Here is a 19218-nt window from a genome sequence, read left to right as displayed (position 1 = left end):
ATAACTAGATTGTCTTAGGCACCTTCATAAATTCAAAGTTATGCTGAGAAAGTTAGCTGTATTGATCATTTGATAGCAATATTTATTATCACCAAGTCAACAACTTCAAGCACACGAATGTCACCTCCTAAAGAAATAATTAAAAGCGAAACTCCTTGCCATATATAATAAAATAAATATGACATCGTCATATTTGGCTATTGGAAATATATCTATATATATATATATATATATTCGAAGAATATGCCTTCAAAGGTTTACTGGATGCTAAAACCAAAACAAAAGTATCCAAGAATGGTGGACTTTCAACTACCAAAGAGTAAACATGCACCGTACATCTTTTTCAAAATTCAACATAGTAACCAAAAGAAGAATTAAACTAACAAAATTAATTTTGACCAAATGATAAAATAGTAAGTAACCCTCAACTCTATCGAAGCCCACTTTGTCAGACTTAATGGAAGAAGAAAAAACGGATTCATATTGCAGTGAAGGCTTTTTTTGTAGAACCACTGCTAGAACCCACAGGAATCACCTTCAAAACATTAAACCTTACAGTCTTGGACAAGGGCCTGATACAAGAAAATCATATAAAATGTTAACAACCAATAAAAACACAAAAAAGAGTCACAGGTTTTAGTGGATATTCCCATAAATAGATTTACCTGCATTGCCCAATGATAACATGATCCCTTTCTTTGACACGGAAACAGGGTGAAATATGGGTTGGTATGTTCGAATGTCTCTTTTCATATCTGTTAAGTATGCAGACATTCAAAATTACTACTAAAATGGAACTGTATAGAAATATAATTGCAATTCACTATAATTTTCTCTCGTTACCTCTGATATTTCTCGACAAAATGGAGATAGTCCCTACGGACAATAATTGTCCGTGTCATTTTAGCACTATAACATGTTCCAGCTAATATGCGACCTCTTATTGAAACAATACCAGTGAATGGGCACTTCTTGTCGATGTAGGTCTCTACATAAAAACCAAGAAAACCTAGTTCACACAATCCAGTGGAGAAAGACCCAAAAACATATAACAGACAAATACGTGTATTGAAAAACTAGTTGAGAAAGACTGCAACAATATAAAATAATATGCACCAATCAGAAAATATTTGCATGAATTAGTGGAAACCAAAAGACCAAAATAAAAATTATAGATAAAAATAAAATAATAAATAAATAAATAAAACCAAGATGATTGCACAACTTCTAGTTCATGTATCAGAATCAAGAAAATACGAAAAATAATCATAAGAATGACATCTTGATTATTCTTAAGATTCTTAATTTTGCTTTTATTATCATATGTTAATGATGAAGGAAAAACAAAAAAATTAATCAGTTCATATAGATAATGTTAAAAATAAAAACAGTAGGGCAATGATCATTCAACTGCCTCTCAGCACTGAGTATCATAGCTTCTTGAAATTAGTTCCAAATCTTTGAATCTTTCAGGTAAGATCGGATATGAAAAACGGAGTCTGTAAAGAATACCATCATTCTCTGTAAACAAATAACTAGAAGCGAAAATCGAGTCTGTAAAGAATACCATCTTTCTCTGTAAAGAAATAATTAAAAGTGGAAACCAAGTCCGTATTATTTTTATGACGGTAACCCCGCAGATGATTTTCCTGCATCTGGAATGATTGTTTGTTGGCCGCAGCTGATACAGGGCAAGCATGGGGTTATCTTTGCAGTTGATGATTTCTTGCTAAGTTCCCTGCTGGTAGTGAATTTAATTAATTGCCTTGGCACTGATTGACCAGATAGTAGAAGTTGGTTCTGTTGGCAAACCTATGATGGAGGGAGTTCCTATTTTCTTTGAAAATGCTCAAAAGGTGTCTTAGAATACAAGATATATTGTAAATGCAAGAGATAAAACTATTGCAAGTTGGTTTTGTTGGCAAACATATGATGAAGAGAGTTCCTATCTTCTTTGAAAATGCTCAAAAGGTGTCTTAGAACACAAGATATATTGTAAAAGCTTTAGACAAGATTGTTGCATCATTACTTATGCTATTAGAATTTGGTACTCAAAAAGCACTTCCATACCTGGCATGCTACTTTTACCACTAACGTTCTTACTAAACAGGGGCTCTTCAGCTACAGAGACCTACAGAACGTGTGTTCAAAGAATTCAAAACATCCTACAAAAAGGCTTTTTATTGTATCAATTTGGATGATTCATCATATAGCTATTTTTTAATTACAGCAGCTACTTCCCTGACTTCATTGACACTATATATTTTGGTAAACAATAAGAAAGAAATGTGATTCTGCATTCAATTAATTCATATGGATTGATAGTTGAAGATCTACAGCATAGTGTGAGCCTGGTAAGTGATTGATGCACGTATTGGGCATGAGAACTCTGTTCCAGTCTATACTAAATTATAAAGGGCTCTTGTTTACAGGTTTAATTGTGTTTTTACCATGATGGAGTCAATTTTCAGTCTTAAATATGAAGACTTGAAATGTATTTGAAGCTCAAATGTATTTATGGGAAACAACTAAAAGGTAGTGTTAGAATTTTCTCCAGAGTCCAATACACATGGATCAAGTAAGTTACATTTAAATTGGCAAGCACAAAGACATTTCAAATGGCACCGGGATCCCCCATACTAACAAACAATATTTTGGGAATTCATAACAACTACACCATTTCTATACCTGGTGTGTCTTCTTACTCATGCAACCTTGCTACAAGGAAGCATTTTGGCATTCGAATGGATAATTTAATAGAAACAACAATTAAATGCACAATAATATATACAAACAAAATATATCGCAATAATCAAATCTACCAAGAATTTAATCACCATACCTTGAATAGCTTCTTTGGGGGTCTTGAAGCCAAGACCCACATTCTTCCAAAACCTGTTGCCACCTTTTCCAGGATGTTTCGCCTTCCGAGACTTCTTAGAACTGCAACAATATAAATTAAGGATCAAAAGAGAAGCAAATCAAAAGATTCTAAACATGAAATAAAATCAAATAATACTGCAATATGATTACCTGAGAAAGACTTTTGGCTGCTTTAGAAAAGCTCTCTCAATCTATGAAAACAATACAAGGAATTTGTATCAGAGATGTCCCATTAGTTGATAACAATGACAATACTAACAACAACGTTTTCACTATTCACCCACAAATACAAGCTTCAAAGTGGCATAGAATATTGGAAAAAGGTGTTTGGCTTCTATTAAAAGGGCTTGTTATGGTTAACTGCTTTTTTATAAATAAACCCATCTACCAATACTTGAGCATAGCGATAGAATAATAGAATGGATGATCGAAGAGCCTATCCCAATATTACATATATACCCATACCCTGCATTGAGATTAATAGCTTTAACATGAGCTTGCAACTCCAAACACGCAAAAGAACCATGACAAAATCAAGAACCCCGTTTGATAAAAGTACTAAAGTCTAAACTCAAATCCCCATTGTTTAAAAAAATTAAAAGTCTTGGGCAAATCCCGAGCTGGTCGTTCGTAAGACAACTAGAGAAAAAAAGACCAGCTCAAGGCACCAACACATTGGAATATCTTGTTTTTATTATTAACAAGATCCTAATAAAGTTGGCATCATGGAAACTTTGTCTACTAATTTATGTTATTTCCAAAAGTTTCCAAATAAGGACCAAACAGTCTAACGCGAATCCTGCAAGCCAAACTAACAAGGGACCAAAAATAGCTTTTGGCCATTCTACACCCCAGATTACCGAGGGTCTAACCAGTAAACACTTATCAAATCTGGGCCATTAATCAATGCGTTGAACCATTCCACACAAAAACAAACACCATACAAAACTTTGCCAACAAAACAAATCCCTACATTAGCCCTATTTCAAGTGAATCTCAGCAGGGAGTGAATGCCCCAACGACTAAAGCCCTGGATCCTTGCCTTGTTGCATATAGCCAGAACGAGGGACTATGCAGAATGTTGTCCACAAACAACGTAACCTTCTCACTTTCTAAATAGGGAAGACAACAGTTCAATGTGAAATAATTGGTAATTGCGATGTATGTCACCTTGATCAACGCTAGAGTCATACAAAAAAAAACCGCTGCAAATAGCTTAAGCCCCAATCCCACGTTTTTCATAGGAAGAGAGACAGGATGAAAAAGAAGGGTTTCCTTAATAAAAACTGGATATTGTGGGCCAAACAAATGTAAGAAAAACAACAGCTACTATAAAACGACATGAATCTGAAAGAGCTCAATAAACAAAAATCTTCTCCACTCCAGAAACTCGCTTGTTCTTCCGCGAAAACCCTAAAAAATCCAAAATACATAAAACAAACCATAAAAAGCCTTGAAGGAATAGAGTTGGAATACCTGTTCTGCCATGGCTGCAGGAATTCAAGACTTATAACTTCGCATTTCAAGGCCTCGGCCGCTCCCGCTCCTACCTGAGAAGTTACAACATTTTCAATGGAAAGATGTCAATTTCATTTTTCTCGCCAGCGTTATGAGGGAGGATTTTTTCTGCTTCATCATCGTGATGGTCTTTTTTTTGCGCATGAGGCGGAGGTTCAGAGCTAGAGTCCAAGCAGAGCCCTTGTTGGCAGTGCGAGCCAAGCACATGTCAGCTGCGAAACGAATGGCTCACTGGCGGTGCATCCATCCCACTTCCTCATTAACTGTTCAGTTTTGTATCAATGTTGGATCAACGATCACAATTCATTCAATCGTCTAACACCACAAATCCACGGTCAACAATAGGACACAGCGGCGGCTGGGGCAATTCATTTCAAAGGGAAACACCTTACGGCGTAATTATCTTATCTTATCTTATCTCAAAAACACAGCAAGAGGCAAATGGACTCACTATTGTTTAAAATATTTTAGAATTGAGAAACAAAGATGGTCCATGGAGACAACTTTCAATTCCTGTTAAGGTTCCACTAACATTTCATAGCCTTATCACCATAGTAATAGATGCAATAGGGCTCGATATTGTTTTCTTCACCTTTATTATAGGTTTCATAACCTAAAAACATTACATAAACATTGATACCACCTAAAACAACTAACCCTTAAACCCCTAACATACAGAAGGAGGGGGAAAACGGATTTTAACAATCAAGCAGGCACATTTTTAATGAAAAATAGGTTGTTGTATATTCTTCAGCATTATATAATGATAAATAGCTCAGAACATCACAGGTAGACATCCATATAACCTGGAAAACATTTTTTCTTACCCTAGTCAAAAGTTGCCTTTGGACAAACATTTACGACAACGAAGCAATAATCATTGAAAATAAGGTAGTAACATTAACCTAACCCGCACAACAAATCCAAAACACAAGCCAATGCTCTAGGCATTAGGCATTTATGTAAATCAGGAACCATTAAAATTATCATATCAATGCTAACTACCCCACAATCCAAAAACACAATTCTCCCTTGCACATGCTCTTGAAAATACCAATTGCCAGCAATGCATATCCATTTTTGTAATTGTACAAAAAACAAAAAATGGCGTAATCATCAGAAGTCACAGTAACCCTCAGAATCACAAATGGTCCATTAGTTGTGGTAGACTGTATTGAGGGAGTTTGTATCCAGACGGGAATTGTTCTGCACCAAGCTGAATCGTAGTCTGAGTTCTGTGATAGAGAGATCCATAGTGGTTCCCATAGGCAGTGGGTGAGCCCCCACAGCCTGCAATCCACTGCGTGAAGTGGAAACCATTCGGGAGGGATAGAATTTGTGTGTAAGGTGGTTAAGGCGGTTAGGGCATAATAACTCTTTTTTCTAACTAATCATATCCTCTGATCGAACGACTAAACCTATTTCAATCGTCTAACATATTATCTAATGATGCAGAAAAATGACAAGTGGGCAGAGAGGGAAGTTCATTTCAAAGGGAACGTCGTACGACGTAATAAATAAATAAACTAACATAGATCCATCTCAACCCTTGGGCGTTCTTTTATACCACTAGCCTATATCCATCTTTAGCTCCGGATCTACCAAGCGCCAAGAGGGATCAAATCTCTCTCTTGAGGTGCAAACATTTTTTAGAGTGAAGAGATGGATCTAGGTTGGTTTAATTATTACCCTTCATATAGGCTACATTAGAGAACAATACCATGTGGAAAAACCATGGGTTGGAATCCAAAAATGTTAGACAGGACATTACAACATCTTTGTCATTCTAGGAAGTCAAAAGGTTAAACATTACAACATCACTACCATATTGGGCTGGAGAGCACCTCTCGGCGCAATGAGAGGTTTGCACATTGTCTTTGATCAATGATACCTCTCTATGCTTGATAGATCCAATCCAAGGTTAAAACAGATTTTCTATTAAAAAAAAAACGGAGGAAAAGATCCTACATTTAAGTTCAAAGCTAGAAAGGTGATCAGCATGCACTAAAACATGGCATGGCCCTTATAGCAAAAGCATGGCTGATATGAATCCAACCCATATGGAAATAAAGGACCTACATTATATAACATCATCAAAACGCTAGTTGAGAACATTGCACACACAAACTTATGAAGCCTTAATATAAGGAAATTGTTCCAACCATCTAAAAGCATTCACAGCCAATAAGAATTGATGTTACTATTAAGCATCATGTTAGGATGTGGTTACTATATCAAGCAAATAAACTACATTGTGAAATTCAGTTGTCTATATTGCTGCCATCTTCCCATGCAGCTATTTCAACCATCTTCTAACTCCTAAAACATGGCATGGCCCTTATAGCAAAAGCATGGCTGATATGAATCCAACCCATATGGAAATGAAGGACCTACATTATATAACATCATCAAAATGCTAGCTAAGAACATTGCACACACAAACTTATGAAGCCTTAATATAAGGAAATTGTTCCAACCATCTAAAAGCATTCACAGCCAATAAGAATTGATGTTACTATTAAGCAACACGTTAGGATGTGGTTACTATATCAAGCAAATAAACTACATTGTGAAATTCGGTTGTCTACATTGCTGCCATCTTCCCGTGCAGCTATTTCAGCCATCTTCTAACTCCTAAAAGCATAAAAAAAGGGGGGAAGAATACTCTCCATACTTTGCTCATAACATCCATTCAAAATAAAACATTGCAAAAATAGATAGGCAAAATCATTACTGGAATATTTTAACAAATGGTGCATTGCTTACAAAAGTTATGTACCCATGAATCTCCCAAACATGAAAAGGTTTCAAAATAAATTATTATGACCTATTGACCAGTTCCAAAGCTTCAATCATCACAACACTGTTCCCTCTGATGATCTGCATATAAGAAACAAAACAAATGAATCTCCTAGTAAATTGAATTTAACTAATTTTATATGACATTGAAAAATTTGAAAACGACATGAGAAAGAGGAAAAACCTACCACCATGCCTATCTCATCTCTTTCATTGTCATTTACTTCGACAGTACCATCCAGGACTAAATTCATGAACTGGTCAAATCCTCATAGAGTACCAACCACCACTCTGTTGGCGTTCAACTTTACTAAATTCAGAAATTAATTTTCAATATATTAGAAAAGTGAAACAGTAACTAAAAAATAATTGCTTACTCTTATTCTCTACCTCTATTGTGTTTAGGCAAGCAAATTTGTCATGTACATATATCATGGCAAAATATACAAGCCATTGAATTCATAAATTTAAAGAGATCAAAATGCCTTTCCTTGCAACTAAAAAACAATGGAATTAGATGTCAGACTTCTTATCATGCAAAAGAAATTAAAGTATCATTGAAAATGCAATCTACGAGTAAAACAGAAAAGGCAACATCATCACAGCCATAACCAAGCAAAAGGGATAAAATATACGGTAGGTAACTATCTACAAATTAATAAACACTAACACAAATGTTTATCAGACAGCACAATTTGCTTATTGGGATTCCCACGTGTATCAATCAAGTCAGAATGGAACAGGAAAATAAATTGCAAAACCAAATGTTCTCTAAACTATGTAATAGTTACCCAGAAAGGGTGAAATCATAAATATTCTACAGTAACATCATATACTTTCTCAAGGGAAAGAAATTATATATGCTTAAATCATATCTTCTGAATATGTCATAAGTCAACTTTTTCATCTAGCTGAGGGAGAAGGGATAATTTAGCAAGCACCTATATTCATTAGATCTGAATCCCTAAGACATTTGAATAGCATCAAGGAAGATTCAAAAGGCACCAATCCTAAAGATGAAGGCTTTGGAAATGGTTTTAATCTTAATGGCATTGAGAATATCTTAATCCTGACTAGGCAAAGAACTATTTATTGCACTCCAAGTTTATAAGGATTGGGAAATCACTAAAATATTGCTGAGCATGGCAGTTAGATTTCATTATCATCATCTAGTTGCTCTATCCAATATGGTTTATTTCAATAGAAGATGAGAACGTTAGTTTGCAAAGATTGAGTAATGCTGTAAACATGAAGTATGTAAGCAAGTTCATGCAGTGTAACATGCACAAGCTATTAGGAGAGAATGAGAGTTCTATTCTTCTTTTACTAGTGTTTACTTAACACATTAGAGGAAGATATATTTTTTAGGAGGAACTAAAGGCACACTATGCTATAAAGAGAATTAATTTCTCAAGCAAGATCTCAAGAACTTGTGAAGCAACATCTTGTATTCAAACAATGAGAAAAAATAATTGCCGACAAACTAGAGGCAAGAAAGTTAATACAATCAATGCCCAGAGTTAGGCTTCAGTTTCCACCACACTCCTAACTGCAAAGGACCGATGTGGAAATCACTGTAAAGAACTTAAAGAGTAGATCCCTGTTGTAATCAGATGGGTTTGGTGGGCACGAAACAACGAGAACAAGACAACTGATAAATCATACAACATGAAAGGACAACCGTAAAGAAAATGACATGTTGCATGCAATATATTTGATACGCTACAAGCAGTTCGGGGAATAGGTATTGGTATCAACTTCCAAGTTAACATAAAAATAGTTACATCATTATAAATGTCTCTTGTGGGCGTTTCACACTTTCTTGCAGTTGTCTATAGTAGTAACATATCTAATCTATTAATATTCAATACTCTAGAGTTTTCTTATATATATTGACGACAGTAACTGCAGTTTTGTTTCAACATTGTTGCACTTTAAAAATTGCAGATACTCAACTGAGACCAATGCATATCATGACCTGTCATTTTCTTTATGTCTATGAGAAGAGCTGTTTACTCTGCCAATGGCAACCTAAGTGTTGGTTTATAGGCCAGAAATTCAGGAACTCTCTGTTGCACCTACAGTTTGCTATGAGAGCATGCTCAACCACTAATGAAGTAAAACTAAGTGAAACTTCAGTTATTCTGTAGGTTTTTATTTCAAAGTTTAGTACTGAAGCTTGCGACTGCTGGAAAAAGGTGGCAAGGTAACGATCAGAAAACATAGAAAACAACAAAAATTATTAAATCACAAACAAACAAAAAGTTAAAATCTCATATGTTTGATGTAAATTAGAAAACCAAGAGAAACAACTAAGAACGAAGGTTTCATCTACTACTAGTGGACAACGGTTGCCACCAATCATCACAATCCAAAATTCCACTAGGCCATTGCACTTGCAAACACTGTAAAACAAGAAGGTGTGCTAGAACAAGAACGTGGTCACTCTAGCTTGGAAAGTTGACTAGTTAAGACAAACTGCACAAGCGCCTATCTTCCCATAAGATGATGAAGAAAAGTAATGTAAACAAAAAATACAATAAATCAAACACAATGTATTTGACACCATGGTTCTATGACAATGTCTGATGTGCCCATGTTGTGGGATTTATTTGGTGGCTTATGATAATGTAGTGAAACCTTAGCCACATCATGGTTTCCATGACAATGTATGATGTGCCCACATTGTGGAAATATATAGTGTCTTATGATAGTGTAGTTAAACCTTAGCCCAACTGTTGAGGTAAGTGCTAACTATTATCCAAAGGCCCATGCAAGGTAACCATACGAGAACCTGGCAATGTTGGCAGCCTAACCTTCTTCAGCTTTGAAGTCATTATGGAAAAGAAAGTACTGAAAGTCGAAGTGGTTTAAATGAACAGTTGAAATTCAGAAATTTTAAGATATTACTAGAAAGGCACAACAGAGGATGTTGCGACTCAGCCTTTGCAGAGTCTCCTCACAAAAGAAGCTAGAGGGAGGAGTCTCTTTTCATAGAACAGACCTCTGTTAAAGAAGCAACGGGAAACTCTGATGTTTAATTCTACAATCATGAAGAATGATTTGTGAATAGTTAATAAGTTTAACAATGTAAACTTTGAAACGGGAACTAATACTGTTACCCGTTTCGTAGAGATAGCAAAAAAATGACCCGATTTTCAAAAGTGGTGATGCAGAATACACATGTTTTTTTTAGAACATGGTTTTTGGAACTTTAATTTTTTTTCATGTTCAAGGATGAAATCAAGTTTTAGAATGGTAGTGATTTTCATGCTGATTTTAAAAAGTGAGTATTCTGCATCACACCCTTTTTTAAAAGACCTATTTTTTGACTTTTAATTTTCTAGTGTGTGAAATGTAAAAAATTATTTTCTAAATTTGATAGTTTTTGAAGTCGTCATTTTATTCATATTTTCTTGTTCTCTATCTTAATTTTTTTTTTTTAGGGGGGCTTTTATTGTTTTGCGTTTTTAAATTAGAAAGTCGATAGTTTGAATTTTAGATAATCTACATATTTATACATCCTTAATTAATTTTTCAATCCACATGAAATAATTGCTTCTAAAAAACAACATTTTTTAACAATGGACATAAAAATAACAATTTTTAACATAAATATAACAAAAAAACTAAACGTTTTGATAATTTTTTGCTAGAATTAACATGTCAAAATCACAATTTTTATACAAAAATATTAACTAAAAATGGTCAAATAATAGTTTTTTTTATGAATTTCATGTCAAAAAAATAATAATAACAAATTTTTTTTTCAAAAAATAATAATTAACTTAAAAATCAATGCGAAAATCACAGTTGTGCTCTCTCTTTCTTTCACATACCGGACTCTTGATGGAAATTTCACCTCTTTTGAACTTTTCCAATCTGAGATTAGCTTCTTATCACTTAAAGCACTTGAAATATTTGTAGGCATGAGCTCAGGTGCAGTTCGTTCACCAATGTTTTTTGAAGATACACCTTTAAGACTCTTTGGTCCAGAAAGATTCACAGAAATTTTCCTTGATGCCATTTTCCTAAAAAAAAACACATAAATTAGTAAATAAAAAAACATATTAACTTAAATTAACAACAAAAATATACCATAAATTTTTTATTTGTATAATCAGAATTGCCCAGCCACCTCTAACAGGCAGGCGGGTCGATGGGCGAGCGGGAGGTCAGGTGAGGGATAATGAGACTAAGTGCACAATTAGGCAAGTATGGGCGAGCCCCTACCCATGCGCCCCCCACAACCCCTTGACGACTACATTGAAGCCCCGGCCCCATTAACTTATTCCTCTCACGAGAGATCTCTTGTCTGGATTCACTACACATTAATAATTAAAGTAACACGCCTGATCCAATCTCCAAAAATGATGATGATGACAAATCCCTCGATATGATTACCAAGTTATTGTACTCCCTGCATCCATCAAATCTATGTTTTCTCTTTGTTTCGCTCGCCAACTCTGTATTTCTTCATGGTCCATCCTTTGCATGCCACGCTAGATGTTTTTTTTCAGCTGAATTTTCTATTTGAACGAAGCTTCCTAAGCTTCCCCCCCTCCCCGACCCCCCTCCCCTTCCCTCACCCTACCCCCTACCGTCCCCCCACACTCCCGCGCCCCATCCCCCCTCGCCCCTCGCTTCTGCCCCCCTCCATCCCCCCAAACCGCCACCCCCCCCCATCCCCCAAAACCCCCTACACCCCCCAACCCCTCCCCGCGGCCGCCCCTCACCACTGCGCCCACCCCCCCAACCCCCGCCCAACTGTACCCTTCCCTAGCCCCCACCCACCCCTACCCCCGTGCCCTACCCCTACCCCCTCCCCCCCCCCCAACCCCTGCCCAACTGTACCCTTCCCCAGCCCCCACCCACCCCCCCCCCGTGCCCTACCCCTCCCCCCCTCCTTACACCCTACCCACGCCCTACCCTTACCCCCCTCCCCCAACCCCTACCCTTACCTCCCCCCCTTACCCCCCCCCAACAACCCCCTACCCTTAACCCCCCCCTCACGCCCGCCCATCCCCTACCCCCTACCCCCCCTCCCCACCTTACCCCCTACCCGCGCACCCCCCCTTACCCCCTACACCCCCACATCCCCTACCCCTACCCCCCCCCCTCACCCCCACCCACCTCCTACCCCCCCCCCCCCCACCTTACCCCCTACCCCCTACCCGCGCCGCCCCTCTTACCCCTCCCCCAACCCCCTACACCTCCGCATCCCCTACCCTTACCGTGCCCCCCACCCCCGCCCACCCCTACCCCCTTCCACCCACCCCCCCCCCCCCCCCCTCCCCGGCCCACCCCTCCACCGCCACCGCCCCCTCCCCACCCACCCATCCCCGCCACTGCGCCCTCCCCCCGCCCACCCCTCCACCGCCACCGCCCACACCCTCCCCGCCCCCCCTCCACCGCCACCCTGCCCACCCCTCCACCGCCACCACCCCCTCCCCGCCCACCCCTCCCCCGCCACCACCCCCTCCCCGGCCCCCCCGCCCACCCCTCCACCCACACCGCCCCATCCCCGCCCACCGCCACCGCCCCCTGCCCACCCACCCATCCCCCGCCACCGCCCCCTCCCCGGCCCCACCACCCACCCTCCCCCGACACCGCGCCCACCCCGCCCACCCATCCCCCGCCACCGCCCCCTCCCGGCCCCCCCGCCCACCCCTCCCCCTCCCCCTACCCCGCCCCCTCCGCGACAGCGGCACCCCCGGGTCGCCCCGCCCCGCCGCCGATCGGGAGGGGCAGGGCGGCCCGGGGTGCCGCTGCCGCGGAGGGGGCGGTGGCAGTGGAGGGGTGGGCGGGGGGGCCGGGAGGGGGCGGTGGCAGGGGATGGGTGGGCGGGGAGGGGGCGGTGGCGGGGGAGGGGTGGGCGGGGGGGCCGGGGAGGGGGTGGTGTGGGTGGAGGGGTGGGCGGGGGGGCCGGGGAGGGGGCGGTGGCGGTGGAGGGGTGGGCGGGGAGGGGGCGGTGGCGGTGGAGGGGTGGGCGGGGTGGCGGTGGAGGGGGGGGCGGGGAGGGGGAGGGGGAGGGGGGTGGGCGGGGTGGGGTGGGCCAAGGCCGGGGAGGGGGCCGAGGATGGGCGGGGTGGGGAGGGGCCGGGGGGGGAATGCGTGGGGTAGGGGTAGGGGGTAGGGGGGGGGTAAGGGGGGTGGGGGGTAGGGGGGTAAGGGGGGTAGGGGGTAGGGTGGGGTGGGGGGGGGAGGGGGTTGTAGGGGTAGGGGTAGGGTAGGGGGTTGGGTGGGGGGGGTAAGGGGTAGGGCAGGGGGGGTAGGGTAGGGGGTGGCAGGGGGGTAAGGGGGGGGTAAGGGTAGGGGGCAGGGGGGTAGGGGGGGGTAAGGGTAGGGGGTGGGAGGGGGGCAGGGGGGAGGGGGGGGGGGCTGCCGGGGGGGTAGGGCTTGGGGGGGGGCGGCCGGGGGGGTAGGGCTTGGGGGGGGGGGGGGTAGGGTAAGGGTAGGGGGGTGGCGGGGGGTGGGAGGTAAGGTAAGGGTGGGGGGTGGGGGAAGGTAGGGGGTAGGGTGGAGGGGGGTAGGGCGCAAGGCCCATGGGGCCGGCGTTAAGGAAGGGGGGGAGGAGTTGAGATTGGAGGGGAATGGGAGTTAGGGGTTGGGCTTATGGGGAGGAGAGTTGTGGGGTAGGGAAGGAAGAGTTGGGGAAATGGTGCATGGGTGGGTGAGTTGGGGGTAGCAAGGGCTGGCGCATGGGTAGGGCAGAAGGGGGAAGAGGGCATGGGTGAATGGGAAAGATCGGTAATGGGTTGGGGGAAGGGGGCACGACGACAGCCTACCCACGGTTATTGGGTGATTGAGTTTGAATAATTGTTTAAGACAGTTTATATAACTGATGTATGTATCGTATCTTCAAATAAAATTAATGTTTTCCATATTTTGTTAAATGAGAAGTTATGAAGCATTTTTATGTTGTCGGATTATGTCTTAAGTATGATAAATTTTATTGTTTAAATATCTACAATGCAATATCAAATTAGAGATATAATGTCTGTTTTATTCAGTATACAAATAAAGACTTTTGAATTCATTCAGTGATATAATTTGTTCATAATGTCATGCTTTTTTAGTTTTATAGTTGAAAAAATTTCAATTTCTTTTGTATCTAGCATGTTGTGGTTGAAAACATGTTAAATTTATACTTAGGAAAGAAAAATGATATTCTACCAGAAATATTAATGTGTTTTTTCCTTAAAATTTAACTTTGTTTGAGACATAAAAAATTGGTTTTATTAGCATTTTTTAAAAAGTTTGAAAATTGACCCTAAAAAAAATTCATTATTCCAGTATCAACACTTTCGTTTTGAAGCTATATTTTGCACGAAAATTTCGTAGTAAATTTCATAGTCACTGCCATTTTTAAAACACGTTCAAAATTGACACCTAAAAAAAAAAAAACATCGTTCCAGTATACACACTTTTCGTTTTTAGTACTGTTTTTGATGTTTTTTGGGGTTTTTTGGCCAGAGTTCCCGTTTTGAGTTTATAGTTCCCGTTTCAAAGTTTACATTGTTGTTTGCACCAATGTCATCAGAATCTAGATTCTATAGTACTGAAACGGAACTCAGCATGATACATTGTTTTCTATTAAACCATTCAGTGTACATCGTTGAGTAGCCAACTCAAACAATGTATCTCTTAAGCATGGTTTTAAAACCCAGCTAGGTCGAACAGCTACCTCGTCAAACCAGCCAATTCATTAGGTACAGAGATCAACCCAGCCAATGACCCCAGTTTGGGCTAAGGTAGACCACAGTTTCGCACCAAACCGACCATGAACTAGCTGTTTGGTACCACACTGGCATGAACCAGTTGGTTCCATCATAACCCAATCGGGTCATTGAGAGTTCACACATGCGCAGCCGCAGACACACACAAATCACTTTTGGGTGGGTGTGAGTGGTTTTCTAGGAAACTAGGAGTTGTTTCCCTCCAAAAACAACCCCTCCAAGCCTATAAAATCATACATCCCCTCTCATTTGCCTCACACATCTCATTTGGAGTTGGGGGAGGTGAGGGGTGATCCTGATTTGGTAGTGCCAATAGAACTAGAGCCAGTAGCTGAATCAAGCTAAGGCAAACACCAATGGGAAGCACTATTCGTGCAGCTCGACCAACTCGTGCTTCTGTTAGGTCTACTTTTGCTGCTACAACTACTACTACTATTGAGGTTGCAGAGGAATCTGAGGAGTCCTCAGACTCTGAGCTAGATGATGTTTATGTCACTCCTATTGATGATCTGACCAGTCCAGTTTTTCCTTGTTCCAGTTCAAAAACCTGTATGATAGGTGGACCAGGTCAGTTACCGGTCCTAGTTTTTAACACTATGCTCTTAAGTTGAACCCTGTGTAGTAGGCCTTTTCTTGTTTCTCCGATACAAGAATCGAATTACTATGTTTTAGACTTACAATATCCGGGAATACCCCAACTGACAGGATGTTAAAGACCAGAGTTGCACTATTTATTTCATGTAGTGCTAAAATGCTAAAATAATTGAAGTCACCTTAGTTAGTTTCACTATGAGGTCCCATGAGTCTGAGACTATCATCAAACATCGTGAAATGGGTATCCCACTTTTAACTTTTAATGTTGAACATTTACATATGTTAATATTTATAAAATAGGGTAAATACTCCATACTAAGGCCGTATACCATCATGAGATTCCCCAACACAAAAGATGCAAAAGACCAGGGTTGTACTGTTTATTTTATGTATTTTATGTAGTGCTAAAATGCTATAAAACAATTAGAGTCTGCTGAAAATTTAAAAACACCTCAATTTCTACACTGACTATGTGAAATCCTAGGAGCCTAAAGACCAGGCACCCTGAAATTGGGGTCCCACATTTTACCTGAACACCAAACAAAACAACAACAAACTTTTAACTTCAAGAAATCCAAACCTCGACATAAAGCTGAGACTTCTACCCTAAATCCTGAAGACCCGAACTCATATTCAAACCCTCAATAGATCCTCAACCCTGAAATGATGTTTAAACCTTGAACTGATCCTAAACCTTGAAATGATATTTAAGCCCAGAACTGATCCTAAAACCCTAAACCTTAATTTCTTAACCTTATGCCACTGAAAAGTAAACTACCCATGCAAAACATCTACTTACATAAACCATCCAGTGTATGTCTTGAAGCAACAAGAACGGATCCAAACACAAGTTTAGTTTAACCGAACCGGGGTGAATTATATACTTACTTCTTGAGATCCGAGGCTGCCCTGGCCTGCTCATGATGCCTCTTAAGAGGGGAAAAGCACAAACAAAAAATGAGCAGCAACGTGTGAACAACCCTCAGACCTAGGCTGTCAAACAAACCCTTAACCACATCAGTTGGGTTGTCAAACAAACCCTTAACCACATCAGTTGAAAGAAACTTGGATTGTAAACTTTGGAGAAATAACAACAATCTGTTCAGCTTTAGAGCATATATTAATCAAATTGTGCATACAACGCTATCGGAATTAATGCGAACAATAGTAACTATCATACATTTTACACTGAAAATAAGCACGAAAAGCCTTGCGGAAAACAGTTCAATAAACCCTCGGCGAGGGTTGAAACCCACAACAAATAATTAGTAAATTACAGCTTGACAAAATACATATTTTTCTATCATTTCAAAGTAAATATCAAGAGGAAAAAGTCTTAAAAAAAATTATAACTTCACAGAATTAATAACACAGTATTCATGGTATCTCTGAAATAACTATGAAAAGACTGAGAAGACTAAATTAAATTAGTCATAGCAGGGCCGAATCCTCAAAATAAGTCCAAAACATGAACTATTAAAGTATAATGTTAACCACCGAGAAGATTGGTTCTCAGAGAGATAACCACATAGGGTTATACAATATTAATCTTGCATATAGTAAAACAAGGCGAGGGCCTCAAACCTCCAGAAAAACCTGAATAGTCATGCATGGCTATATCAGCCAACAAATAAAACAGTACACAGTGGAAGAATTTTCTTCCACCCTAAACAACGAAACCCCCATTAGGCAAAGAGACGTTCAGTATTCCAACCTTAAAAAACCTTAAATTCATTAAAAAAAACCTTAAATTAGAGTGTTGATTTCTGTTCCATCGTCTAACCGTTGATCTGACGGCTACTATTATGACTGGGGTTTATTTCAAAGGGAAACGCCTTACGGCGTAATAATTAAGCTTCCAGATTGCTATTTTATATCGAGGATCGTAGATATGGGGCTGCATTCTCAATAGCTTCATTGATTTCTGCTTGAAATATTTGCATAGCAGCGGGCTGCAAGCATACTGGAACCACTATGCCTTCCACCCCACTTCTGTTATGATGGGGGACGAGGAAGCTTGACAACCCCACCACTGACGCTGGTCCCACTCCACCTCATGCTGGCCCCCCGTAGGCTGGTCTTCCCCACCCCAAATCCACATCTCCAAACCCGATCTTAGTACAGTCCGAGAGCGCATAGGTGCCCACCACTGTGAAGAGAGGGTGCCCTCTCAACTCCATCAAATCTATCACTGATCGCATGTACTCACCATTCACGCTCATTTTCGCTTGGCGGATCAACTTCACAACGAAGGACAACGGTTTGGTTGCCAGCTCTCGTGCGGTCATCTTCGCGCACGACAAAATGATCGCATTGCCGTAGAAGTTTTGGGAATCGGCGGGTCGAATCTCGCTCAGCCATCTAGCATGAATATGAACCGAACTTCCTGCTCAGCGGGCAGTTGGAGAACCCTAGTTCTGGAATGCCACAAACAGGCCGATAGAACTTCAAAGGTCGGGCACTTGCCTTGCCCTACTGCTTGTCTCTTCAGTGACTCGATCTCCTTCGGCCCGAAAAAGAATGAACTCTGCCTCATCTCCTTCATGTTCGCCATCTGCCCGTCTTTGTCTTCGATTTGATCATATTCGTAGTGGGGGAATTTAGCTGTGGGATTCGTCCGCGGTCGGAGGATTTCTCTTTCCCAGACTGGACGAACCGAAGGCCTCGCAGCGCCTCTCGCCATTTCGCCGAGAGCTTTCAAGAATTGAACGAGGCCAAGCGCGTCGCTCTTAGTGTGATTCAAACTAGGGGCGAAAATGAACCCTCCGCATCTCAACCGCGTTACCTGAAATATCGTGATAAGCAACACGTTAAAAAAACATAATTTCCATTGGAATATGAATTTCGCTCATCAAAAAATGAGTTATCAATTAACCTGAATGAGGAGGAGGGGAGAATTGGTAATAGTTTCCGAGCCTGGCACATCATGCAGCAGATGATCCAAGCAGGGGAAAGGTGGGTACAGGTCTCCGAATTCGTCCATGGAAACGTCGGCATCAGCTTCCACAAACAGCACGCCTTCGCCGGTGCAGTCCACGAGGAGCTTACCGAAGGGCGCTTCTCTCAATCTTCCGGCTAAAGGATAGTAAAACACCAAAACCTTCGCCAACACTTCTCTGATAACTTTGGCGGGATCCTCACCTTTTTTCGACAGATCGAACCGATAGAATTGAAGGACGGGAATATGAAATCTGAGAGACGGTTGATCATCTAGATTGGAAAGGTATAGCAACCCTTTGGGAGTAGGCAGGAGAGGAGTGACAAGGATAGCCGGCTTTTTGGTGATTTTCATTTGTAGAGGTGCCATGAAAACAAGGCTGTGGAGAATCAATGAAAGGCTATGAAGCGAGCACGCAATCGAAGATGAGCAGAGCAAGATGCAGTGCGTTGCATTTTTATAACACGCGCGCTCTGTGATAGATAAATAAAAGTAATGACGCGGGTGTTATAAAAAACTAAAAACTATACGAGTGCATTTAGTGCCCCATGGCAGACTCGTTAGCTCTTGCCCTGCGCACACGGCAAAAGAATCAGTGAAGTTAAAATTTCAAAGTGACAAATGAGTTTCAAAGGCTAAAAAAACGTGTTTTTTCATGCAGTGAGTCGTATTCTCATACGAAATTGTCGAAAAATTAAAATATGTGCACCATGTGCATTGAATGACGTGCGCAATTGTGCAGCAGAT

General features: G+C 41.1%; 2 protein-coding genes and 1 pseudogene across 2 annotated transcripts; all 3 read right to left on the bottom strand.

Moving 5' to 3' along the window:
* Window positions 1-478: 478 nt before the first annotated feature.
* Window positions 479-4371, bottom strand: LOC149253891 (small ribosomal subunit protein uS17z-like). The gene is made up of 6 exons (XM_089456956.1): window positions 4360-4371; window positions 3034-3074; window positions 2843-2943; window positions 844-988; window positions 666-755; window positions 479-572 (listed from the first exon to the last, which is right to left on the bottom strand). Exons 1-6 carry the CDS (start codon window positions 4369-4371, stop codon window positions 479-481), a joined length of 483 nt encoding a protein of 160 aa, XP_089313082.1.
* Window positions 4372-6936: 2565 nt separating this feature from the next.
* LOC149253890 (putative small nuclear ribonucleoprotein G pseudogene) lies at window positions 6937-17821 on the bottom strand (annotated as a pseudogene).
* Window positions 17822-17886: 65 nt separating this feature from the next.
* Window positions 17887-18840, bottom strand: LOC149253889 (benzyl alcohol O-benzoyltransferase-like). Its single transcript, XM_089454617.1, has 2 exons — window positions 18409-18840; window positions 17887-18318 (listed from the first exon to the last, which is right to left on the bottom strand). Exons 1-2 carry the CDS (start codon window positions 18838-18840, stop codon window positions 17887-17889), a joined length of 864 nt encoding a protein of 287 aa, XP_089310743.1.
* Between the last annotated feature and the right edge of the window lie 378 nt (window positions 18841-19218).

This window comes from Pinus tabuliformis, chromosome 7 (assembly GCF_031772625.1).
Source record: "Pinus tabuliformis cultivar Carrire ecotype Pingquan chromosome 7, CPIR1, whole genome shotgun sequence".
NCBI lineage: Eukaryota > Viridiplantae > Streptophyta > Pinopsida > Pinales > Pinaceae > Pinus > Pinus tabuliformis.
This window is presented reverse-complemented; position numbering and strand designations above follow the sequence as displayed.

Coding starts and splice junctions, on each gene's coding strand:
- LOC149253891 (XM_089456956.1), bottom strand. Junction 989..2,842: donor CCCCAAAGAAGCTATTCAAG/GTATGGTGATTA, acceptor GTTTTTATGTAG/AGACCTACATCGACAAGAAG. Junction 573..665: donor GTTATCATTGGGCAATGCAG/GTAAATCTATTT, acceptor TTCTTGTATCAG/GCCCTTGTCCAAGACTGTAA.
- LOC149253889 (XM_089454617.1), bottom strand. CDS start 18,840: ATGGCACCTCTACAAATGAAAATCACCAAAAAGCCGGCTATCCTTGTC. Junction 18,319..18,408: donor CTCCCCTCCTCCTCATTCAG/GTTAATTGATAA, acceptor ACGATATTTCAG/GTAACGCGGTTGAGATGCGG.